At 42.7% G+C, this 26,973-nt stretch overlaps 1 protein-coding gene and 1 long non-coding RNA gene across 9 annotated transcripts in view; one reads left to right on the forward strand and one right to left on the reverse strand.

Moving 5' to 3' along the window:
* LOC147308274 (uncharacterized) overlaps positions 1-17,516 on the forward strand; it is a 40,111-nt gene extending 22,595 nt beyond the window's left edge. The window contains exon 3 of the long non-coding RNA XR_015126192.1: positions 16,591-17,516. This is a non-coding gene — a long non-coding RNA (uncharacterized LOC147308274). The remainder of the gene's footprint in view (positions 1-16,590) is intronic.
* The window catches only part of mib1 (MIB E3 ubiquitin protein ligase 1), a 63,506-nt gene that overhangs the window by 13,949 nt on the left and 22,584 nt on the right, over positions 1-26,973 (reverse strand). For all 8 annotated transcript variants that reach the window (XR_015126190.1, XM_086272870.1, XM_086272875.1 and 5 more), the window contains one exon: positions 974-1,106. Coding sequence is in view for 7 of the 8 variants with exons in the window: in XM_086272870.1 (XP_086128996.1) it covers positions 974-1,106 (133 nt within the window). In the remaining variant the exon portion in view is untranslated. The remainder of the gene's footprint in view (positions 1-973; positions 1,107-26,973) is intronic.

The raw sequence follows: 26,973 nt of genomic DNA on the forward strand, positions 1-26,973 counted from the left end.
GATGTGGAGGGAAGATAAGTATTGTGATCAGGCAGCGTGTGAAATCCCAAAGTAATAAGACTGGCTGACTGGCTGGCTTGCTGGCTGGGAAACTGCAGTGCACCTTGTACTGTGGTGCAGTTTTTGAATAGAAAGCTGAGCCATCACTGCGAACAAGCCCAATGCAGGAACTTGGGGAGGAAAAAGCTGTCCCTGCTGAAAGGTAGCTTGCACTGCGAACACTCATGCACTGGAATGTTGCAGCAATGTTACTGCCTTGCACCATATCCTCATTAACCCAGTTCCTGCTTGATCAGGTGACTTTTGCTGTAAACCCGTGTGCGAGTTAGTCTCCAAGGAGCTAAACCTGCAATCTCGGTGAGGAAAAGAAAAAAAAGAAAAGAGCATGAACTTATGATTGCAGGAGGAGGAGGATATGATGGCCCAGCAGCACTAAAGAATAGGACCAGCGAAGTGTATGGATTCAATAAAAAAAGAAAAAAAGAGGCATGTATAGGAGCTTCAACTGGTCTACAGCTTGCAGGCTGCAGGGGAGTGCAGTGAAAGCTGCTTTAATGGTCTGTAGGCAGGTAAAGCTAAGAGTGCAGGTTGCTTCAGTGCTTTGGGATAATTGTGAAATGTAAATTTTTTGTATTATGCTTTACACAGATGACTATTTAAATGTGTTTTTCATTCACACGTCTCACAAGGGTCTGACAAAACAGAAATCCCCATGCCGTAGACTGCATTTCAGCGGTCTACGGAGGCAGGATAGATTCAAGATTCAAATCTACTTTCTGAAATTTTCATGGAACTACAGCATTGGCGTCAAACACTCCCCAACATCTGGGTATCTAGGTAGATACACAGGGAGCATGCTTCTGCTGCGCTTTTTAAGTGATAATGGTGCCTCTGTAGACATGCTGTTATAAAGTATGTATTACAGAAATAGCTGCCAGGTTAAGTGATTAAGCATGCATTCAAATGTTGCTACCTGGTGCACCAAAAGCTCAGCCACCTCCACGTGGTTGTTGAGGGCGGCCAGGTGCAGTGCAGTATAACCGTCGTCCTTCTTCTCGTCTACGATCCAAGGCCTCGGCAGTTTGGATAACAGCACACGCATGGCACTGCACAGAGGAGGAGGAGGAGGAGGAAGACAAGGGAGGGAGAGAAGTCAGTGCTTTGCTAGATTCTGGGCTTTGGTGCATGAGAAGACAAAAAATCCTTCAAAAAGTCAGGACAATCAAGTTATTTTGGTATAAATTTTCTGATGTAATCAAAAACCTATCTATGACTCTCAGTCACTGTGCCGTACACGTCACAGTGACTGTGCCACTTATACACAGCACACTCCAATACACAGCTTTTCTTTTTGCAGCAGGGCATATCCCATTTTCACACATGGCGACAAGAATACTAAATCAACTTAGGGAGGAGTTGCTTTACCAAGCACAGTGTTATTTACATCAAGCTTTGAGCAGTGCAAGTGCTGCGTCTTATCTGAGAGTGTCCGTCCCCCCTACAGACTCTTGATTTAAAAAGGGCGGTCACATTTCCCTTGATGATGCGCAAAAGCGCATATCATTGGAAGGCAACTTGGTAATCAAGATTTAGCTGCATTCACTCAGGTCTCCTCCTGGGGAAGAAACCGACGAGGTGGGAAGGGAGAAACATCTATTGTTTAAACAGAGCTGTTAAACAGAAGTGGTCCCGTGTGTCGACAAGAACCGGTTCAGTGTCACTGAAGGTCATTTAGAGGATGTGTGCCACATAGACATGTGGCTGCAAAGGCAAATGTATGAGAGGAGTCACAGTGTCAGAGTAGGGATGAAAAGAAAAAAAGAAAGAAAGGCCGACAGTGTCATTAAAGAAAGACAGAACGGCACATACATATTTCCATTGTTTATTAACTACAAAGGCTGGAGAACATTAAAGTCAGAGAATGGAAATCTACGCTGAAGTCAAAATATGTAGATTTTACTTAAAAAGTTGTAATTAACAGTGTTGTAATTAAATGTCTTAGTGGCCTTCTTCCAATTAAACAAAGCAGGTTTCACAGTATGGCAGTTTTACTTAAATATGTATTTCACCTCATTCATTATCTCTCTGTTCTTGACCCTAACTTCGTTCCTACTCTAGCCCATGGGAGAAGAGAGAAATATTAAACGCTCAAATGAGACAAATTCCCGCTTTTAATGTGCAAACAGTGCATCAACTCACTTTGTTCACATACAAAGAAATATAAAACAACATTTAGAAAAGCACATCCCTGAACTCTTCTTGTATCTTCTCTGTAGATAGGTACACAGTGTACCTTCAGGCACCATTAAGGCAGCAGCAGCAGTGCTGGGGGGAACACTTCTGACCTTGTTTAACCCTGAATACGCATGCAGGGCATATCTTTAAAATGCGACAAAAAAGAAGCGGCCAGTTCGGCGCTGGCTCTTTGATACAACTGACCAGCGTGCACTGGGGTGCTTAAGATAAGCAGGATCTCAAACAGTAAAATGAGGCAGTGGGTTTGGGCACAGGGCAGGAAAGGCCACGGTCGACACTGGTCAGTGAAAATGCTCAACTGTTCGAAATAAAACAATAATCTAGCAAGCTTTTGGTCTAAATGGGAACAGGACGGCTGGCTCTCTGCGGGTGTTTTTTTTGCTAAACCTATAGCTCGCCTCCCTCCCACTGGAATAATGAAAGAGAGCATCATCAGCACACCCTCTTGAGGAAAGCAGAGAGGAACGGGGCAGGCAGTCAGCACCTCTGTACGGACAGAGATTCAGGGCTGGCGTACTGCTGCAGTGATGAACAGCGCAGCACACTGATCCCAGTCTCCCTTGCTCTTTTGCTCACTCTCTCTCTCTCTCCCTCTCATTGCACAGACCCACACACACACACACACACACATACACACCTGCATTGCTTGCAGCCATCTTCAACCACTTAATGCAGAGGAGCACTGCTTAAATGTGATAGCAACCGCACCCATTCTGCCTAATCTCACATTCATAACGTGTCCCCTTTGTTACAAAGACGTATTTGCTTACATACTGTAGATTTTACATCTCATAGGGGACTTCTGAGGAATTTCATCCGTGGCCCACCCGCTGGGTAGGAGTTGAGGCTTAAACAAGCAAATCATTCAAGAAAAGATTTTGCCACATAAGGTTATCGCCTGAAGCTGCAACGCAAAACTTGTTCCCAGTGGTTCAAAACAACACTCGTTTAGCCTTGGCGAAGAATTGGCTACATAGGGACACGCTGCATTTTTTTTAAACCACAAGTTCCCACCAGAATCAAGGGCAAAACTGTCCCACATGAAGCCCCCGTTCTTACCAATTTTCTCACTCCTACTGGCAGAACATTCGCACATCTGGATTGGCTGGAAATATCCACCATCTATGGAAAAACCGGCCAATGAACGCACACCGGCTTTAATACAAGGGCACAGTGGCGCCTTCTAGCGTCCGAATCAGGCGCTTGAGCACTGAGGCGGGTGTTCGCTGGCGTAAGGAGCCCCTCCAATATAAGTCTAGATTGACAGGCTCCCCTGCCACGCTGGGTGAAATGGGCAGACATTAATATTAATGCCCCATACTAGCACTGCTGCAATGCAGTTAAGCTATTTGCTGTAAAAGCAGAAAAAAAGACTGAATTAAGAACTGAGAAATAAATTTAAGTTGTGTTTTTATCTCTGGGGTGAGTGGTGTTAGCTGCAACTGAGGGGAGTATAGGAGAAACTGCGTGTTAGCTGATGAGGTCGGACGTTGAGAGGAAGAAAAGAGGAGAAAAGAGCGATTCTGACCAGCCCAGGCTGCAGAGGTTTTACTGAGCAGAAGAATGACTTGACCTGGGAGCTAACATTCACATAATTGAGATAACTGATGACTTAACCTTATAAAATAATGCTAGGGTGAATATGGAAAAGGGTATGCTAGCATATAGGGGATAAGGGGGTACGTCATGAAACTGGGTCACCCTGTGAGAGATCTCAAAGAGCCCCTCAGGAACGCCACACTGGGTCTTGTTGTCTTTGGCTGCTATTTGTCATTGACTGTGACTCTGATGCCCTCAGCTTTGTGTGTGTTGGCATTTGTCATTGCATGTAAGACAGTGTGTGTGCTCGCAATTGCTGGTGTGAGTGTGAGGGTCGACAGGGCCCTTCTGCTGCCCTCGCCTGGCTGACAGCCATCTGTGTGGTGGTCAGTAGCCGTTATTACAACAGGAAGTGAGAGTCAGGGGACAATAACGTGGGTAGGACAGGGCAGAACAGGAACAGTCAACATCCAGTCTAAGATTAATGGCTGCGCACAAACATATGGTTACTCTGATGTGGGAGACGTGTTTGGCATACCGTCACTCGTTAAATAAGGCTTCGAGCCCAAGAAAAAGATCCCAATTCTGCATCGGAAATGAGTCACCAAAAGGTGCCACCTGCTTCAAGAAAATAAAATTGCTTTATGCAGCCATTAATGAAAATGATCAGTCTCGCAAATCTTACAGTGTTTATATGGTTGAAACGTACAGATCCAAAGAATATGGCTGCAAAAACCCAGTACCTTCACCAAAGCTTCTGTATCAAAGGTAATTCTTGGCCTTAAAATAAAATCCCAGCAAAAACTCTTCTTCTGCAAAGCTTCCAACAGTTTCAGGGACACAAATAGATCTGTTTTTATCCATATCAGGTAAAGGAAATTTAATGGATTGTATGACAACGGAGCAAACTGCACCTGCCAATCAAGACCATGTAATACAGCTGTAAAAAGCTGATAAGCAAACCTTTGGCTCAATGTATTTTGTCAAAAAAAAAAAAAAAATGTTATTTGCCCAGCCCTTTTTTAAACCGCCTAACAGAGCTGAACTGGTAGCATTCCTTTCTACCTTACAGTAGGATTCTTTCCCCCTCCCAGGTCCTTCTTGGAACAGCCTTTCCAGAAGAGGCAAGTTCAGACGATACATGAGGTGTCAGCTCATTGAGGACTGGATCAATATATTCAGGTCCTTTGAAATAGTGGACCCACTACCTGACAAATCATTCACAGCTGCAGCACACTACCGCTGAAATGGAAAACCCACTTCTCCCCTTCCCACTCCGAGCAGGGAGGTGCTCTTCATCATGTGTGAGGCTCGATCCCCCCAACTCACCAGCAGCTGGTAGGGGGAAGAGTCATAAAACCGCTTCAGTGATGTTAAAACATGCTTACCGAAGGAGACTGCTTGACTGGTATGCTGCATGCTTCTAATGCCTTGTGTGTGTGCACATATGTGCGCAACTTCAATTACAGTAATTCAAGTAGCTGATATTCTTAATGCAAATATAACCCTCAGAGTTCATCGCGGGCACTGCCACACTCCTAGATGCAATTAGTTACAAGTTCACTTTGTCATGACCATCCCACAGGTATGTGCCATCCTGCTGTGGACAGAGTAAATAAACACAAGTAGCGTCCAGACCAGCAGTGCAGCAGAGAGCTGGGGACAAGAACCTAACTGGCTCCGCTCGATAAAAAAAGCTTTCATTACCATGCCGTGAAGAGAATAATTTTCCCCACAATGTGACCTTCCCCTGCCTGCCTCTACCTGAGGCCCCTGAGTGAGCATGCTTTTATTACGGACTATTTGCATAAACCAGGAAGGAAAGGGGTGCATTTCTCTGATGTTTTGATTATCGCTATAGTATTGCCGCTGCCTTGAAGGTTGTCCAGGAGACAAGAGATGCATTTTGAAACATCTCCAATTCAGTTTTCTGTCCATTTGGGCAGTGGGTGTGGTCTATAAAGGCTTAGCTTTAATTAGCCGTAAATCACCTGGTGATACGGAGTGCCCTGATTCATGGCAAGTCATGAAAAAGGAAAAAAAAAAAAAAAGGGACAGCAAGACAGTCAGAGAAGCCCAATGGCGCGTTAATATCCCATTGGTTCGAGATGACCCAATTATTTTCCCATGCTCCTCTTCCTTTGCACTTCATTCTCCTCAGCACCTTGAAAAAACCTCATTTTCATTGCTGCACAAGCCATAATAGTCATAATACACATCCTTTTACTTAACAAGGGAAGAATGACATAAAAGAAGGAGCAAGGACATGCAGATTATATTAGACTAAAGAGACATCTAAATCATACTTACACTTACCAGAGAATGGCTCAATAACATCATTACTTATAAAACATCTATATAATTATTGAACACCACTTTTCCCCCTTATAGGGTTGGATAGACCGGGACTAGTGCAAGTATTTTGACAGCAGGGAGAAAAAAATGTATATTAACCCACTGAAAGGTTTAAAAAAAGATTAATTAATTCCACTTAATGTGAAAAAAATGACACAAATGTAAATGTTACTAAAACCATGCGTTAGTAAAACAAAGAAATAAATTGGAATATTCTGGAAAACAACTTGGAGCCATAATTTGTCCAAAATATGAAGGAAAAATATGATCTTGGTAAGCATGACTTCCTGTGATAGCCCTCAATGGAAGCAAATTATATCATTTAAATGAATAAAGTATATAAGGGAAGTGCAATGAGAATTAGACCATGATTTTATTATGGATTGTTAATGAATACTAAAAATTCAACCGCATCTATAAAGGGAAGCTGGGAAAAAGAACTCAATATTGAAATATAAAAGAGTGACTGGCAAATCACATGGAAGAACCCCCAACCCACTAATTTTTGGGCGTGGAGGGAATTTTGCAGAAATAATGTAATTATATGTTTACTTTAATCCTGCCTGTGATAAAGCAAAAACCCTCAAGTAAAAAGTGTGCTGGAGAGAGAATGCATCCATAAATGTTAGCACTTGGAGAAACATCAGAATAGCTAAAACAAATCGCACAGTATGCATAATGGTAAAAAAAAAAAAAAAAAAAGAATTAAATATGTTTCTCTAACTTTTCTGTACCTTGTGTAATTTTACAAATAGCCCCATTCTGCAAAGGAATAAATGACTGGTGAAAATATTAGAAGTGGCTTGTTAAAAGTCTATAAAATGGAAATGATGTCAGCCTGACCCCTCAAACCTGGGTCTGTAGAAAAAGTCACAAGTAGGGTGCAATATGGTGAAGAAAGGACTCGACGATGAGGATTCAATAACCAAACCCTTTGACATGTCATTGGATCTATAATTCTGTTTAAAACAGAAGCTACTTTCAGCTGCTCCCTTATTCACAAGGGGTCGCCACACCAGGAAGCGCCACATGTTTAATTTGGCAGAATTTCTTCTTTGAGCAACCCCAGAGGGATTTGTGTCTTCTCCTGAGATTGAACCAGGGATCTTTCAGTTCTTAAGCGAATGTATAAACCATTACATTTTCAATCCTAAAACAGATTTGGGAATGATAATACCATTGCACTGCACCAGAAGAATCTTATACCATCTATGAAAAGCATGGTGTTAGTATCATGTTTTTGGGCCTGTTTTACTACATGTAGGATAGGATGGTGCATCATCCTCAATATTTTCCACAGTAAATACTCTAATATACTCTAATATTTTTATTTCATTTGGTTTACTGGCTTCTCTACTTTTAGTAAAGTGATTGTATTTTTTTAAAGGATTTAGTGAATATGGAAATCCAGGATGGTACATATGTTTTAAACAAGTATAACAGTCAATGCTGATATTTGGACAATATATTGGTGCATCGCTAACATAGTTGGTTATATTGACATAGAAGTATAATAAACCTTGAAAGCAACAACTTTCTCTTTCTTGTGTTAGGCCTCAATCACACAGGCTTGCAGATTGATTGGAGCCCCATCTGGGATCTGGTCAGTGGTTGTCAAGGGCCCTTCCCTTTCTGTGTCATGCCACCACATCACTGCCGTTTGAATGCTTCTCAAATGTTTAGGCTAAAGCTCTTTCACTCAGCAACATCTACACTGCACAATCTGTGAGGCCAGTGTTTCATTCCCGATTAACAATTATTTTGCTGTGACTGAGATACTGGTCATGCTTTAATCATAAAGCTTATTTCACACTTATTTTAGAACCAAAACTAGACATACTCCTGCTTGGTAAAATTAACTACAAGCCTTTCCAGATATACGCTCAAAGCAGTAAATAGAAGCGAGTGACTGGCTACGAGTTCTGCAGAGCGGTGGAGAATTCGGCCACTCTGCAAGTCCTTCGATCGACAGCCACTCATCAGCCGGCCACTGTCACTGTATGGGAGGACAGTCTGAGAGGCCCCTATGATCTACAGGCTCAGGGAAAATCTAGCAACTTAAATCACTCCTGACTCCCGACCCCACCTCCCACCTTTTTATGCCTACAACCATGTCACAAATACATAAGCCCCACATTTCCACTGAAACACTCATTTCTCTATGGTTTAAGCTGTATTAGTGAAAACCTGACAGCATCCCCCCTCAAGCATGATGGCAAAATGATGACAACGCACCATCAATTTTTCTACCACAGTAATTGGCAGAGCAGATCCAAAGTGACACAAACAAACTGCAGTGCTGCAGCAGATGAGTCTGACTTCTTCGGCATTTTTACTTATAGGCACATAAGCAGAAGACGACGCTGTGGCTGAAGGAGGAGTTTGGTAATTACAATCTATTGTTTGCAGTGGAAAATAATGGGGATCAAAGGACATTGTATCAGCTACTGCCTTCCCTAAGCACTGAGACAACAGGCCATATGTTCCACAGCAGCACAGAAAATGTCTAACAGCCAACTTGTTAATGGAGGGGAAATAGAGCTTATATCAATGTACTGTACATTACACACATACAGCACGGAAACGTCAACAGATTCCCCATAGATCCAGACTCATGATTCATTGCACAGATACTGCAATGAAGGTTTTCCACAGCAATTTTCCACATAGGCTACTCTGCCTAATCCCAATAATGTTTTTTTTTTTCCCCTCCACAAAATGAAAGCCAATTTTCTTGAGCATGCAAGCATCACGCAAGTATCCACACAGCCACATGCACAAACACACCAGGAGACATAAACTAACAGAACTTCTTATCCTGTCTGACCTGTCGTGCTGCATTTACATGGAGCCATTGACTTCAGTGTCCATACGGGTTACCAAGGTAACATGGCCTGCATTATTCAACAGCTAAGCTTCGTTTTGATCTGAACACTGACCTGAATGTGTCCCTCAGAGTACATTAAGATTACGAATACCCACCGAAAAAAAGAAAAAAAAAAAGAAAAAAAAAGAAAATGTATACCTTAACTGGACATAGAAAGCTAAACAAAGACAAAGCACATTTAACCACACATAATAATTACATCTCTCTCAGAGACTGATACTCAGTACTGCTCAGGGATATGAATTTGAATCCTAAAAAATACTCTTGTGACATTCCCAACCACAATCTAGGATGATGATAATGATATTCACTGTATGATACTAGTAGAATTTTGATAAATGACAAAATGTAAGAAATTCAAAATATTTGGTTATCTGTATAACTCTGGCTCTCTGAAAACCTCACTCAGTTATCTGAGGGCAGGAAGATATTAACATAAATTAACCCAATGCCCTATTAAACAGTAAAAAAAAGGGCAATTAGGAGCTGCATCAAAAATTTTATATCAGTTTACTTTGCTGATGCTTCACCTCCCTACCAAGTTTTATGAAATTTGACTTAAAAGTAAGTTTTTGTGTAAAAAAACAAACAAAACAAAACACAGCGATATATATGTATAAAGTAGAACTGACTGAAGAAATACCTGACAGCAAGTAACTAGCTGCATAAAATGTTACATACCAGCAAATTTTCTTCAGTTTTGTGTGGCGTGAAACTGTATTTAGCAATATTGAACTGTTACAGCAGTGTTTTACACGTGTTCACTAAACTACGAAACAAGCAGCAAAGCTCAATGTTTCCTAAAAACACAAACCAATGTGAAACACTGGTGTTAAAGTGTCACCTAATGCACAAATAAATTCTAAAACTTATTCCAATACATCAAATAAATAGATAAACTACACTAGTTTTTTAAGTGGTGGAGACAATATTAAAGATGTCTGACAGCTGCGCTGTGAAAGTATATCACCTTGCTCTGTCATATTTATTACCTGCATTGCTGAGGCACTTAAAGTGCCACAAATAAATCCTGCTCTTTCTAGGTTTGGCAAGTGGGCAAAAAAGGGGAAAAAATGCCATCAGTTAGTACAATGGCTTCACAATGCAAGCATTTCTCTTTGCATGCTATAGTCACTTTCCCAAAAGCTCTTATGTCCTTGAGTCCCTTCCGTATGGGCTGTACCTCTCCCTCACTCCTTCCCTCCCTCCATCCCTCATTTCTTCTCTTCCCCCTCTATCCATCCATCCATGCCTCCCTCCCTCCGCTACCCCCAACCCTCCCTCTCCCTGCATGTGCTATAGCAACATAGCAGCCAGGACTCAATGTTTCAGCATGCCACAGGACAGACAGAGCATTACAGCATGGCTGAGCTTATCTATTGGCTCAGAGCCACTGTTGGCCCAACCCTAGGAGGAAGTGTGGGCGTTCTGATTGGTCATAGGGGGATTGGGGCTTGTATCAGCGTGTCCTCTGGCTGATCTGTTGGAGTGGTCCCAGCTCATAGAGAGGTGGACAATTGAGGGACTTTTCAAGTAACTCACAGTGCATGCTGCAGCAAAGTGGTACCCAGGCTCGCTGCATGAACCAGTCACTGCACTACATCTTTGATGGTTTCTCACTCCAGTGACTTAACTATTGAATAGGATACAGCGACACAATGCAGAGCCTAAATGAACAACCAGGGGAATAAAATAAAACAAAGGCCTAAATAATTACAAAATACAGGAGCACCAGCTTAAATCAAGGTGCACAGTGTGCATGGTGTGGATTTCTAGGTTTATGTTGAAATATCGCAGTCTTGATTTATCTTTTAATGAACTGTAGCTGCCCACCTGGAAATAGGTTCATTTCCACCAACATCCCACAAGCAGGAATGATCTAATATTACTGTGTACATTAGGGCTGCCACGATTAGTCGACTAGTCACGATTACGTCGACTATCAAAATCGTCGACGACTAATTTAATAGTCGACGCGTCGTTTGAAGCTTTGTAAGATCCCAAAAGACGCAGGAATAAGTAGTAGGATTTAAGAGTGTAATAACGGACTGAAACAGAAGATGGCAGCACTGCATGTACAAGGATGCCAGCTGCCGTTAAACCCCGAAGAAGAAGAAGCTGTGTCCCAGAATTCATAGCGCAGCCCAGCTCAGTTTCCAACAATGGCGGCAGCTAGTTAGTTTTAATATTACTCTTATTATTCTTTCTGGGTCACAAAATAAACGTTTAACATATTTTCAGGTGAGAATGTAGCTGTGTAAACCTCAAATATCTGCTCAGTTTATCAGGACACCACATATTGTCAAAAGCGCTCCGATGTTTTCGGAGACGTCTGTTACCCACTAGCTCGATAGCGAGCCGGGGGCTAGGCTCACTAGAGCCGTGAGAACACCGGACTCCTGGCAAATTGTTTTCAAACCCGCTACTCAGGTTAAACATGATATATAAGTCACTTAGATAACTTAACAATGTTATTGTTTGGCTTTTTTTTAGTATTTTATTTGTTCCTGAGTAAATCGGTTTGGCTGAGATTAAAGTTATAGTTTTTACACAGCTAAATAAACATCAAGCAGACAGCTGATTATCAGAAGTGTGAGATGCTCGAGAATATACTCTGGTGTCCTGTTATATTTTAGATAGCAAGGAGTTTATTAAACTTCACCGAAACAATCTGCAAATTTCATTAAAATTTAATAAACTATCATCTTGTCTTTATTTTTAGTTAGCACAGACCTTAAACACTTAAAGCTGTAAGCTAATGATAGTTATATTAGAGCAGATGCTGCTGGTGCAATAAGCTGTACGTTTTACGTCCAATGGATGATGATCTGATTAGTCGACTAATCGCAAAAATAATCGGTGACTAGTCGACTATCCAAATAATCGTTTGTGGCAGCCCTAGTGTACATTGGATTGAACATGGCAAACGGCAGATAAAACTGAAAAGACTAACAAATGCGTCACTGTGTCTGAGGAAGATCACTAATTTTGACCAAATTATATGACGTTCATGACAGTCTGCAAAGTTTGTGACAAAGTTTTCACACTGTTCTCAAACGCTAAATCATCTTTGTGTCTATAGAAGCTCTCTTGAGTCAGGATAAAAACAATCTTTAAAATCAGAAAGTCAAACTGTTGTTAGGTTAGGGCAAGCACAACAATAAAACCCATGCAGAGTGCATGGGTTGTTTGCATCCTTCCTTCTATTAAAAAAAAAAAAAAAAGAAGAAGAAGATCATAAGCTATAAATTGAGGATGAGAAAATGGCTGTGGATCACAGGCATTTGTGCGACGGTATCTGTGGAGTTTGTGAGTCACTTATTGGTAAAAAAAAATGTGGCACCAGTAAGCCACGGTAAAATATCAGAGAGGCAGAGGAACTTCCCCTGCAGTGAGGCTGAAGGGAACAATGGGCAACTGGATCAGAGAAGCTGACTGCCACTGGCTTCCCCCTCCAGCACCCAGGTAGGTTGGCCCTATTCATAAATCACTTTTATTCCTCCAAGCGCTCAACAGCCTCACCTCTTCAAATGATGCACTGTGTAAAGGGAAAAGGAGGCAGGCGGGTGTGGGGGGACAGGATACAAAAGCGGGGAGCTGTGGGAGGAGGCAGAAGAGAGGTGCTGATGGTGAGGTACGTCGAAATTAAGATGGTTAAAATCGTAAACATCTTTACTCTGTTTAACCGCTTTCTCTAAACTAAATCAGTATTTTTATCCACCTGAAAACTGAGCTTTCACAAAGACATCCCCAGAGGGTGTAAATCTGGAAAGGGCCAGTGCAGTGTAACAGTGTGGATACGCTAAACAGAACTTTCACATAGTAATGACTTAAAATAAGTCCAGTAACGATCAGGGGATGAGTGCCAGAGTGGACTGATGAAGAAAGTCTTGAATCTCCTCCAAAATGTTCTCTCAGGTTATTTCCCAGCCAAATTTTTTCCAAATTTCAAAAGATACCATCAATGTTTTCTGTTATGATGCGTGTCCTATGGTGGTTGTAGCGTGACCTTTTTTGGGGGGCAATAGTACCAAATGAGAACAATAAACGCAGGACAATTAGGGAATTAGGGTAGAGGTGAGGGAGAGGGAGGATTTACAGGACAAGTGAAGCCAAAGCCAACTTTGTATAAAATTGGCAAAGATTTTTTGCATACCTGAGAAAGAGACGACTGGACAACCCAAAAACGTAATTCCTCTGGACACGGCTGTCGCTGTCACTTTCACGGAGGTTTATGCCTCCGTGAAAACACTAATGTGGATGCAAATCATCCTGTATTTGGACAGCTTAATATAGACATAACCACAGGGAAGGCCCAGGCTCATGGAAAATGAGCATGAAGATGTACTTAAAAAACACAAATTGAACTTATTAAAAGCACCTTTAATCCCTATATGATGTTCTCTGGTGGGAAGGTACACAGAAAGGTGAAATTAAGATATACTGAAAGACTGAACAAAAACTTCCAGGCCAGCTTGAAGCTCAGCGAAAAAACAGATGTTACACCATCAAAACAAACCAGAATTCCCAGTGCAAAACTTCCCAATCCAAGAGGAAACCTGCCTCTCACTTAGGTAAACTGATAAATGAGCTCTCGTAGGGACTGACCATCATAAGAACAAACCTAAAATACATAACGCTTATTAAGAGACATTTATTCCACAACCATGTGAAAAAGACTCGTCCTACTGCAAAAGGCTATTTTTCTTGTAAGTAATGGTCACAGATGCTTGCAGTAAATTTTGGAATACACTGCTGAATATAAAGTTTTACATACAAAACCTACAATTGTACACACAGCAGTTTTGCAAGCATGTCTGTAGTCAGTGCAATCAATGCTGTTGCTATGTGGGGGGGGGCACTTTTACAAACCCCCTCGTTGTAAAGGAATGCTAAACAACCAGCAACCATGCGAAACCCTCTTCCTAACAGTACATTACAAACACTTTGTGATATACCCTGTGAAGCTGGAATCCCACTAGGTGCAAAAGCTCTTCCTAACACCAACTGGAAAGAAGGATCCATCCATCCACAATTTTCTTCTGCTTATCCAATTCAGGGTCGTGAAGTACATAAAAGTCCAGTCAAAAATTCTCAACCCTTTGAAATCTGAACTATAATAAAATTGCCAGAAAATTGAAAAATGGAGTGTTTATTGAACTGACAAGTAAAAAAAAAATAATAATTTGCATATATGAGTTTTAATTTGTATCATATTTGCAACGCGCAGACTTTTTTTTGTTTTTGCAATTTATTGCTTGAAAATATATTTTACTATTTATTTAGAGTTTTCTTTTGGGAGGGTAGGGCATATCACACTGATGATGCAGAAGTCTCAAAAACTGGCAAATACTCATGTATTAAATGTGACAGACTAGGAATTAACGAGTTAACTGCAGGTCTTACTTTGCCAGTTGTGCTAAATCATCATCCCACCATGGCCCTCAACTATCCCTTAGTTATGCTGCTACAGGCTCAGGCAGCTGGGGGCCTTTTCATACTTTTCCATGCTCGCCTATTTTCTCTTCTCTTTCTCTTCACCCTCAAGCAGTCTCTGCGGGCGGCTTAGCCCGGTTCTGTCAAATATCTCTTCCTATTAAAAGCAAGTTCTTCGTTCCCACAAACGCCAAGTACTTGCTCATAGAGGACCAATTGATTACTGAGGTTCTCTCTTATTTTAGGTTCTTTACTTCATAGTTTAAAGGATTTTCCGATGACTGCTGTAGTGAACTGAAGTGAACTGAGGCTTTCATGAGGCCTAGCCAGTACTGCGCTATAACGATATACTTGACCTAACATTGTTGTTGTACTTTAATATCACTTTTTTTTTTTAAAGGAAGAAAAAAAATATAAAATATAAAAAATATAAAGTTCACACCTTTATTTTTGTACTATTTAAAAAGATTAATTTATAGAAGAAACACAGAAAAACATTAAAATATTTTACTTATTCTTTGTGCAAATGTCTTATCAGATGTAATCAAATGTTGCATTTGTTTAACACAAGTGCTGAAGTTTTTTTTTAAAGTGGAGATATGTCCTAACCGATAATCATGAAGAGAACAAGCGCACCCACCCCTTCATCCAGTGAAACAAAGCACATCCATTAGTAGACCCTTTTCTTATTGATCGATTAACTGCTCAGCTAAACATTCAGCCCTGTGCTATTCATCATGGAGGGAAGATATAAGCCATGCCGCAGAGTTTCGGGGCAGGAGGGATGTCGGGATGTAATTGAGATTAAACTGGTGGGTTGGGTAGCTGGAACAGGCAGAGAGGAGACCCAAAGGAGGGGGATACACATAACACACAAGGGCATCCTCAGCGGAGTTTGTTAGAAGCCACAAAAACCTTAACCAACTTAGGGGAGAGAATCAAAACACAAGCCCAGACGTGCATGAACGGTAAGTGCATTAACTGTGTGTAAATTTAAACAGAGTACATAAAAAGGCTGAAATTACCATTTATTCAATTTGAAGTGGTTTGCAAACAGAGAGACTGTGGGACAGTCATTTATCTAGCTGCAATTCCCAGCCTTGATTGGCCTTGTATGGTCAAGTTCTGAGCTTGAAATCCATTTTAGCCAGCAAAATGGTCATTTCTTTTAATTGAAAAGCTATCATTTGCAGTGCCAATACATTACTTACACTACACACTTAAATCTATGCAAAATTATCTCCACAATGAAAAGGGTCTGAGATGTAACTAAGGGACTGAGGTTCTTAAAAAGCTTATCAAATAAAGGACTAGCAAACTGCGTATAATTTTTCCACCTCATGAGAAGACAATGAAATACAAAAACATTAGCTTTCTTAACATTCGGTTTTTTGCTGTTAAAATGCAGGTGAGGAGAGTAATAGGACTCGTGGAGGTACCAGTGGGAGGCTAGAATCTGGAAGTTTAAAACAGAGAAGAACAGAGAGTAAAAAGAGCGAGGGCACTGAGGACGGTGCTTTCGTACAGTATAGATGTGCACCATGATGAGACCAACTAATTAAATAGATTCTTCTGTGGTCGCGCCTCGGGAAAGCTTGAAAAAGACACTTGAAAATTAATGAGAGCTCAAAAAAAAAAAAAAAAGGAAAGAAAGAAAGCAGCACAAACTTTTCAGAGCCTCAGAGGTAAGGGTTCCACTTGTCTTCCTGCACTGCCAGGAATGTTACATATAAATATATAAATAGATAAACAACGATATTTCCTGTTGTCTAATCTCTGCGCTACACAGTCAGCCTTACTCCTCCGAATTTTGCAGTTATTCTAAGTATAGCGGTGAGAAGACAGACGCTGAACCATAGTCAGCTTGCTCTACATCTATTTAAAAAAAAGAAAGAAAAAAAATGATAAAGAGTGTGGGTGGGTCAAAAGGACACAGGGAAGTGAGGGGGTGGTATCAGAGGAGGCGGTGGTGGTAAGGATGTAAAGCAGGGGAAGGGGAAGGTTTCAAGAATACAAAAGTGGAAGCACGGGAGACCACTTTATTTGGAGCTACTAAAAATAGCGCAGCAAATGGTAGCAGGGGCTAGCTGGACTAACGCGCCTCTCTCTCCCTTCAGGCCCGTGGAATCGATAGGCTGGAGGGGAGGCTTCCCGGAGCCTGCAGCCAACAGTTGCTGAGGGGGGGATATGGAGAGAGTGGAGAGGAGAGAAGAGTGGAGTGGGAACTATTTTTTGCACTGCTTGACTAAATATGGTCAGGGAGGTGGTGAGACAAGACACAGGAGCAGCCCGGCAAAACGGGGCCAAGACATGTTTCGAATGCTTCTCTTCCCACAAAGTGCTAACCGTTTAGCGTAGCCCTCCACGACGTGGAGCCACTGGTCAGTTGGCCCCTTGCCCCCAACTTGCTGCCAGTGTGTTCTTCCTCCTAACTGCAGCAGCATCTCAATTTGATCCACTCGCCACACAAAGGTGACCCTTGCAATGCACTGGAATGTATACGCTGTGATATTGCAACATCCTCCACCTCTCGTCTCCGACAATGCTAATCGAACTTGCATGGATCACAAGCAACTATTAAAAGTACAGCTGTCTTCTACCGCAGAGACACAGCCTGCTGCTCTTCTTCTTCTTTCAATTTTTTATTTATTTTTGTAAATACCTCCATCCCATTTCCGCTTTCAAACATTCAGCAAACTCCCCTCATCTAACCTGCTGTGTGTAAAGTTCCACTGAATAATAAAAGCGCATTTTAGGAGCAGAATAAAGCTCTGGGGCTGCGCTTGTGTCGATGGAATAAGAAAAAGGAAGGGTGGGAGTACGGTTGGTACACTTTCTGCCTCATCCACCGATCAGGGCATCCTCCCAGCTCTTCCCCCTCAGAATGCACATGATGGAGAGAAGAGTGCTGCAGTTTTTTTTTTCACTCCACCCCTCCTTTTCTCCCTCTTCTCCCCTTTTTTTTCTTCCTCTCAAATAGCATCTCTTCATGTCAGCTCTACGTCTTCCTCCTCTAAAGGTATGACTTGTGTTTGTGTGGGAATGTGTGTGCATGTGTGTATGCCCGCTGCTCCCCCCTCCCTGACTCTGGCACTCAACCCGCCCCGCCAACACCCCTCCTCCTCCCCCCAATCATAGAAGCTGATTCAGCGAGTCAGGCGTGCACCCGGCACACACGATGGCTGCAGCAGCTGGAGCGCTCTCTAGGTCATTATGGCTCTCTTCACTACGGGAAGAAGGAAGAGAGGAAAGGGGAAGAGAGGAGGAGCGGCTCAGATAAGAAACTGATCTGACAGGTAATATATGCTCTTCCATCGCTTTTGGACGGAGTTTACCCCTGACGGGCCTTGATGTCTCCCCCCGTCCTGTCTCTCTTTGCGCTCTCTTCTTCGGATGCAATCAGTTATTAACCGCATGGTTTGCCTGTGAGACGCGTAGTCGAAAGGGGGAGAGGACTGTGCTGTTCTGCAGCAGCAGCAGCAGCAGCACTGGGACAGAACTTAACCAGAGAACACCTTTGGGCTTTTTTCCCTCCCCTTCTCCTTCTCTTGTTCTTCTTGTCATTAGAAAAAGGGAGGAAAAAAATCAAGGCTTTGTAAAAAGAAAAAGTACGGAGAGGAAGAGGATGCAGGAAGAGGTGAAACAGGGCTGGGGAGTTGCTGTGGTCCACATGGATTTTAGCCCTTTTTTCCTCCCCCCACCACACTCTCCACTCTATCTCTCTCATCTTTTTCTTTCTCTCTCCCTCCCTCCCTTCCTTGTCTTGCTCTCTCTCCCTCTCTTGTGTTCCTGGCACTGGCCGGACATGCTGCAGCAGCACAGCTCTTTGGCTCATTAGGCTTCATGGTTGCAGCCCTGCCGCTACCTAATGACGGACTCGTTAACTCAGACCTGCATTGGTGTGGAGACGTTTCCTTATCCACACTTCGCCCTCTGCATCCGACACCTTCCAAGATCCTTTTTTTTTGTCTTCATGACTAAAGGATACTAAATTGCTGGGACTTTTGAAGTGTCTTTTGTTGTCTTTTTGGTTCCTGTTTTTGTTTTTTGATGTTTTTTCTTTTTTAATACCAATTGTTAACTAAACAGAGGGCGTGGGTGGTCACTGCCTTTCTTAATTGATAGGAGGTAAGTTTGAGGATGCGTCGCACTCTTTGAGACCAAGGTTGACCGGCTGAGGCGGAAGAGTGGAATTGTGACCAGAGGAATGACGAAGCATCAGAATAATGAACAGCGGGCAGGTCATGAGTTCTGAACAGGAGAAAAAGCGGATTGACAGCACACAGCTGTGAGAAGTGTATTAACACAGATGTGGGAGGAAGGAGGGGGAATGGTGGGAGGGGATATTGGGCAGCAATGGCTGGCTGAGTAGATGTGTGTCACTGGCTGAACCCAGAGCACTTAGGGTAGTAACCCAGTTTCTTCTCTCTCCCCCTCTCTCTCTCTCTCTTTTTGAAGCAGATTGGTGTAGGTTAGGTAGGGCATGCAGGGCACACAATACTGCAGTGCTATCGCCAAAACCAGAACAGACACAACAACCACTGGGCTAATTTGCTGGTTCATGTCTCCCCAACCTCCACCGTGCCCTGTGTAGGAAGGAATTTCACTCCCTCTCACTCTCTCTCGGGCAGCTGTGACATTTCCTAAGCAGGACGTCACACCTTTAGGACCAGGCTCATCCACCTGCCCAACCCCATCTCCGTGCTGAGAACAACAGTCACCTCCACTTACACCTACCCTCATTACTATTCTAAACGCTTCAACTGCAAAAACATTGCACCACGTTTCCCATTTATTCAGTCCTCCTTGGCCACCTTAGTCTCCAAATTCACACCTAAGCTGCTCTCCCCTAATCCATTTTTTGTTGCATCCACTGCCTCAGCATTCAGCCTGCCGGCTAGCTTAGTGTGGTTGGAGGCAGTGTCGACTTGTGGAATGTGCTGGTCCGGGGCAAAGATTCATTAGAGACTTGCTGTACAATTCTCACCACCATGCAAATGGTTATTGATCTGGTCCACCCGGCAATAAAACAGCTGGTTCCACTGTAAACACAGACAAGTGAGGTTTGATCAGAGGGAAAGGGAGACGCAAGAACAGTCTATGTGTGGTAAAGGGAATGATTAACAGAGAGAGGGGAGAGAGAGAGAGAGAGAGAGAGAGAGAGAGAGAGAGAGAGAGAGAGAGAGAGAGAGAGAGAGAGAGAGAGAGAGAGAGAGGGAGGGAGGGAGAAAGAGAGGTGGCGATGACGGTGTGTGTGTGTGTGTGTGCGTGTGCATGTGCTGGGGGGGGGGGGGAGAGACCAGGACCAATCCACAAGTGCTGAGTGGGCATTAGCGCCTTCATGTGACCTATGGCCTGCCTCTGTGCCTAAAGCCCAAATCCTGCTCACAATAGCTTCCTGTTCAACTTGGATCACCCTCATTTTCAAACATCAGCAAGCGCTCCAGTTAGCCACTGGGGACGTTGCTGACACCAGAGAGACAAGGGACAGGAGAGAGAGGGGGGACGGTACATATCGGTCCGTGAGAGGTGGTTAAAGGGGGAAAGGACACCAAAAGCGGGGCGGGAGGTGTAATAAGAGAACGAAATGATGGTGCAGAGGAGAGGAAGCGAGGGTCTAGTGGGTGGAGAGAAGTGATATGTTTAGTATGTCAGCGGGACCGCTCAGCTTATAGGTGCACCCCTGCTCCCAGGACACCGCAAATGATCGTCATACGAGAGCGAGCGCACCTTACAACACTTTTTTTTTCCTTTCCCCCCCCAAGGAGAAAACTCTTATCTACTCTGCTGCTGCTTTTTTTTTTTTTTTTAAACCTCCAACCACTTAAAATCTACCTCCTCGACATTTTTCCTGGACAGAGAAAAAGGCCACCTTTTGACTGCCTTAAAAAAAAGAAAGGAAAAAAAAGCTGTATTCCTCCCTCTGAGCCTCCTGGTTTCTCCCAGTTGCCTGGAGGACAGCAGGGGTCACTGGGACAGTCGACTATGGTATGGACTCTAAAACTTCTGTTATGTTCAGGGGCGGGGGGACTGGCTGTTCAGCCTTACATGGCAACCAAAAGGAAAGCCTTGAGTGTTGAACTGAATTTACACTCAAAGTCACCTTACAGTGCAGACTACCATACTTGGGAGAGAAAGAACGGTGAGGAAAAATGTTCTGCTCCTAACTTCCTGACCTTGGAAAGAGGTGAGAAAATTTCATATCTAAGATTACCTCCTTGGTGCACATACTTCTTTATGTACCCATATGAACATATGATAGCTATGGAATGTAAAGAAGTATGTATTCTTGGTGAGGTTCGAGCCCTCGTTCTGGAAAACTGATGTGCAGCACTGTTACAGGATACGTTTATGCTTTGTGTCAGATGGTGAAAAGAAAAACAGCAAACAAAGGTAAAAGTGAGGCAGGAAAAGAGTGAATTAATCTAAGTGGTGAGGCTCATACATTAGCTATACTGTCTCTGGGCAGTCTCACTGCAGCAATACTCGCTGTAGGGAAGTTTCTGCTTTCTCAAACTGGCTGACTTGGCCAATAAAAATCTCTCATCCAAGATACGTTAACAATTCATTTGACAATTACTTAGCATAAAATGATTGCAACCATGTTTTAGGCTCTGACAGCAACCTACACCAGCTATGAGCAGCTGCCTTGTGAGAGTGTCATATGAACAGAGCTTCCTTTCATTATTGAGTGATTTTGCTGCATTACAGCCCTTGAAATTCAGCCAGCTGCAACTTAGCACCAACTTCAGCGAGCGGTATGCTAGAGCTGTTGGACCATTAATACCATAATCTTTTCCAGTGCTGCAGCACAGTTCAAGTGGGGAAAGAAAGCAAGGTGAATTGAACCAACAGTTGCTGGCTGTTTAAAAATAAATAATAATAATTATAAAACAACTAAACGGAAAAAAAAAATGGAAGAGCGGTAAATTGTTGCTGAGAAGGCAGAATGAACTGTGGCCGCTATTGCTGCTGTCACAACCCGGCTCTAACCTATTGCTGTAACATATAGCTTCCGAGTTGACAACCTTGTGTGTTTAACTATGGCCACTCTTCCTTTATGCTAGTGCCCTTATCGACATCCCCACCCCACATCAACCCCGCTGCCCCGTTCTCCCCTCCCTTTCTCTGATTTCTGTGCTCTTTGTTCACGTTTGCTATGCTTGCCAAATGCTTTGCTGGGCTGCATGGCAGCCAGATTAGACCATCAAAAAGTGACAATGCAGGATCAGGGTCAACTCTGGCCTGTCAGCTGATTCCAATTGTCAACTGTTTCAAACAAATAAAGGCAACAGAACATAGGCAGAAGCGCAGTGACAGAAATGAAGCGAGGAGGGGAAAGAGGGAGGCGGGGAGTCGTTTGCATGGAGAGCTATTCATATCTAACACTCTCACCTATTCTGACCCCCGCTGCAGCCCGTGTCTGGATCATATATAAGGCTTGTACCAATTTTAGCACAGATTTACCACCCTTTAACCCACTTTAATATACACAATTCTCCCAAATTTGGCTCCAGATTAATAAAAAAGGAGCACATGAAAGATATATTAATTATAAAAACAAGTGTGTTAAAGGAAGTGAAGAAATATCAAACCAAGTTCAGTGGCTTAACTTTAAAGAACATAAATTCATACTAGCGATGGATGAAGCCGACCTTTGAAAAGACAGGATAAACGCCTTTAAAATCCCTCTATAAAAACTCCTGCAGTGGAGTATGTACGCAACCATAGTATATAGGCTGTTGTCACATGAACTCATTAATATGCTAAGTAAAGGCCTGACTTACTCTCTTGCTTTTGAATAAAAGTAAAATCAAAGCAGAGAAGATAGGAGTGCAATAAACACATTATCTACTGTTATACGCATTTAAGCCATACAGCTGTTTGTATTCTATAAATTCGTTCCTTATTTGGGTTTTGCTCTGATTAATTTTTGTCTCTCCGAGTATGAGGAATACTGCAACGTTTTAAATACATGAGAATTTGAACAATGTTTAATTGTCGATTGCAGTTTTTACTATCTGGAATCAAATTAGCTTATAAGAAGTCCTCGAGGAACAGAGAAACTAGCAAACAGAAAAGGTCATTTCAATCCCAATCGAAAATAAAATACAAACCAACTTCTTTATTAATTTAAGAAAAACAGAGTGAAGCAGGCTTTTAAGCCTTTTCCCCTGCATTTATACCCATGTGGATCATATTCTCTCTGTCTTTTCTGTCAAAACATCAAAGGCAGGTGGGGTTGTGTGGCTCGCGCCTGCATGTTTCACCCAGGCCTTCAATAGCAATGACCTGCTGTCTGAGTGACAAACACAGCAGATGCTGACATTATCAAATGCTAAGTGCCTGTCGTCCCCCCCGTGCTTTTGCCCTGTTATGGCCCTTAGACGAGGTGAGCGGCCCGGCCACCTGACTCTGAGGGACAGTGTGTGTCTACGTGTGTGTATGTGAGCAAGCGTGAACGTGCATGTGTATGTTACAAATAGACCTGCCTCTGGTGTGCCATATCAAGCCGGCCCTATGCTGACCTCCATCCTGTCTACAAGCAGTCCGGTATATCCCTCAGCTGTCGCCGGCCACTCTGAGAACCTAATTTGTGCCACGGCAGGAAAAGTCAATAATTATAACAGCTGTTTCGACATTTGTTAGCACTGTGAAGGAATGATATAGTTTAAAAAAAGTGCCAAACAAATGTCACTTGACTGTATTTTAATGCAGCACGGGTGCTCGAGTCAAGTGTTTTACAGCACAAATGAGAAAAAACACTGCAGCTATTAAGATTTTAAAGAAAAAACTATAACACCCCTATGCATGGCTAAAATATGGAGATTGTTTTATGTCTCTACGATAGCAGAAATTGCTTAATGATTTCATAATTAGCAACAACTACAATAAGTTTAGAAACATTCTTCTCCATGTGGGTGCTCTTGATCATTTTTATATGAACATTGTAATGACTTTAGGTACAAAACTGTACAATACTGTACTACCACGGAGCCCCGAAAGAGACATAAAATAATCTGCCCTCAGTCACTGTTCAATGTTCACAGTACTCTTTATACTGCAAATCAGTCCCCGTGACTTAAATGACTGGTTTAAATGAATGCTGTGACTTGACACCCCTCAGTGCTGCTGCAGGAGTATGAGTGAGAGAGTGTGTACGTAGTTATGCCTCTGCATTTGTCTGTTGGGCGTCTCGGTGACCGGAGCAGAAGCGTGCTTGCAGCAGGGCCCATCTGTCAGAGCCTGTAATTGCTTCATGACTCCAGGACATTTGACTCAAGTGCAGTGCCACAGATTATTATTATCCTTTTCTCAGGGAACAATTTTTCTCACTCTCTGAGAGGGGGGCAAACATAAAACTTAAAAAGATAGTGAGGAGGATAAATAGACTGCCTGGGAGGCAGCAAAGGAGAAAGTTGGGTAAGCTTAATCAACTGTACCTGTGTGTTATTGGTGTGCTGGTAAATGGGGTGGAGGGTGCTAAATGTACCTGTGTGTCACACAGAAGTGGATGAATGTGAAGAGGCAAAGGGAAAAAATAGGAAAAAGAAACCCGGCAAGTAGGTTTGCATGCCGTGATGAGCCACGTGTCCATTTTTTTAAAAATGTCTTCATGTGTTTCCTTCCTTCCTTTTTTGGATAAAAAAAGATTGCTGTATTTTCAACAGTTCAAGCGTTTTGTCTCTGACACAGTGACTCCACAATGCTTTGCTAAAGCTGGTAAAATGGAACCAAATCACCTCTTGAATGGATTTGGTCCCCTTCAACCAGCTGTAGCTATGCTTTGATGACTACCGGAGCTCCTTTTGCTGTGACGCATTCAAAACAATCACTGGAATAACAGCAGGATACTTTTTGATGATGATGGCTTATGGCTTTCTCTCCACCAGCAACATCTGGAGTGTTCAGTGACTGTGCTAAACTTGTCTCATTTGACTAATAAAGAATCCAATCGCAGCTTCAAAACTCTTGTATGGTCCCCTTTCCTGAATCTGTTTCCCCTCTCTCTGCCTCTACAGGGATTTATAATCTCACCAGACTATCAACGGCTGTTTCAAAAATAGCAGGGGGACAGAAGTGCGGTGTGCAGTATTTCAGAAATACACCACTCACATGTCTGTGTGAGAATGTACGGCTGTCTTGCTAAGACACTTTCTAAACTCACTGTCACTAGATGCTAACAGTCAATTACACTGTGGGTGGGAGCAGGTAAAAGGGAGGTAGGGGGGTACAATGGAACTGCAAAAGAGATTGTCAATAAGAAATACAACAGCAAGACTGCAAGAAACCCAAGAAGGAGCAAAATATAGCCGTTTAGACAATGTACATTACACACAAGCACACTGAGACTCTTTGGACTCCTTTTCATTAAGCCTGATGTTAGTGATGTTAGACTAGCTGGGGTAGATGAGAGCCAGATGCTTCGGGGACAGAAGCTTCACGCACAAATCACAGGAGCAAACAGCTACAGGCTCCCACATTCACTCGCTGTGGGTGCAGAACAAGCAGGAAGCGCAAACCTAACTCCCTGTCACAGGACGTCTCCTGCCCGCACACATGAACTCCAGAAAATGTCAAGGGCATCTGGTCAGGACATTGTCAGAAGTTATCGTTTTTCACATGTACCACACAGCAAGAGATCGTTCCAGTGAGCATTCGTTCTTTCTTCTGGAAATTTAGTGTGTTTTGTTTAGGTGAGGATGGTGCCTCGCGTTGAGCTTGAGGACACGGGACAACCCCTCGCTAGCTGTGAATTCACCTGAGTGAATAGGTATTTGCGCTATTCTCTGGACCTAGCATGTTAATGGACCTAACTGGACCCAACTGATTAATCCCCTTGTGCCTCAGATCTTTGCATTCAAACACACGTCTCTATCGGCGGGAAAGTCCTAGAAAAGTCCAGGACTGCAGTGCATGTAAGAAATGCCTTGGATGCCCTTTTAAAAAAAAAGAAAGAAAAAAAAAGAGAGAGAGAAAATATAAAACATAAATATAAAAATCAGTGCTAAATCATTTTTTTCCACAACTGATCTAAAAGATGTAATTTGTCTAATTATTTAAAGCAATTAAGAGGATGTGGGTATAGCATACAGACATTGATTAAATCTCAATTTGATTTAACAAACTTGGTTATAAATTCTTTTTCATTGGACTAATGACCATGAAATGCATTTGTGCACCATAACACGCACTAGTTTTCTCAATCAAAGCAGTCCAACTCGATTAGGCTGAAAGAAGCAAGAGTGAACAAACCTCCTGTTTCATCGATGTCAGCGATAAAGAAAATCTGAACATGCAAACGTTTTAATGCAAACATTTGACCCATGTCGCCACTCCTTTCTAAGTGGGATCCCTATTACAATACTACCATTATGGTGGTGCCTATTAGTGCCGACATTACAAAGGGAATAAATGTCTGCATTTCAGAGCACAGTGTGATCTCCTGCACAACCCTCCATCTCCTCAGGTGAGCCAATTACCATACGGGGTTTTGCCTGTATGTTGCCGTATTAAAAGAAAGCTGAGAACTATAAGGGGAGAGGGAGGAGGGCAAATATTACAAGGAGGTGACACGTAAAAGGGTACGGACGGCCGCTGCAGGGCTTGTTTAGAGCCCGTTTATGAGTCATGGGCTATTAATCGTATTGTTTACAGTATTGTAGCAGCTACTAGCTTCGAGCAGCCCGGGGGAAAGACACAGAGATGAGCCAGGCTCCCCTTGCAGGCTAGAGCTGTGGTAAACACACAGGGAGAACACACAAGAAAATCCTTCCCGGACATGTTACTGCTGGTTATACCAGCACTTTCAATTTACTAGCAATTGTAAAACTTAACAACTAGCTTTAATTTATGAGGAAATGCCTTAACATGCTGCAGCCGTGTCTATGTGTGAGTAATGAACAAGGTAAAATATAGTACAACTCCCCAGTTCCTGCTGCTCGCCTGTTGGTAGAGTTGATTTGTCTCAGTGTTTGGGACTCCAAGTTGAAAGATTCATCTGTCACCCACAGGGTTCTTCCTATGTGTCTTCCTCAATCTTGTTTCCACTGCTGGAAGACCCACCCACGCACATAACACATTACAAACACACCAGGGACTCTGACGCAGTCTCTACTTGAACCCAAAAGCCAGCATTTGATGTTTAGAACATACATCACTTAGCGTAACAGAAGAGAGGAAGCTCATTTTTAAATTGTTTTTCGCACTGTCGTGGAATTACACGGCAACAAGAAAATTATATTTTACACTTGTTTGAGCCACGAATGCCAAAAGAGTCTGTGCTCAAACACAAGCAGGTCATCGGACTTATTAACCTGACGGGTTTTGTTTGATATCCTCCATCTCACTGCTCTCTGATTGGCTTCCAGTTTCAAGCAACTCTCATCTACAGCCATCAAGGCTTTTACATTTTTTTCCCCCTTTTGCAGAAGTATGTCAGGAATTTCTTTAAGCACTCAGTCAAAACAACTGCCTCTCCACTAAAAACACGCCAGACA

The sequence above is a fragment of the Aulonocara sp. 'chitande type north' Nkhata Bay genome, linkage group LG18 (assembly GCF_057382095.1).
Source record: "Aulonocara sp. 'chitande type north' Nkhata Bay isolate Kocher_YH1m ecotype deep benthic linkage group LG18, A_spYH_male_GT1.1, whole genome shotgun sequence".
In the NCBI taxonomy this organism is placed as follows: Eukaryota; Metazoa; Chordata; class Actinopteri; order Cichliformes; family Cichlidae; genus Aulonocara; species Aulonocara sp. 'chitande type north' Nkhata Bay.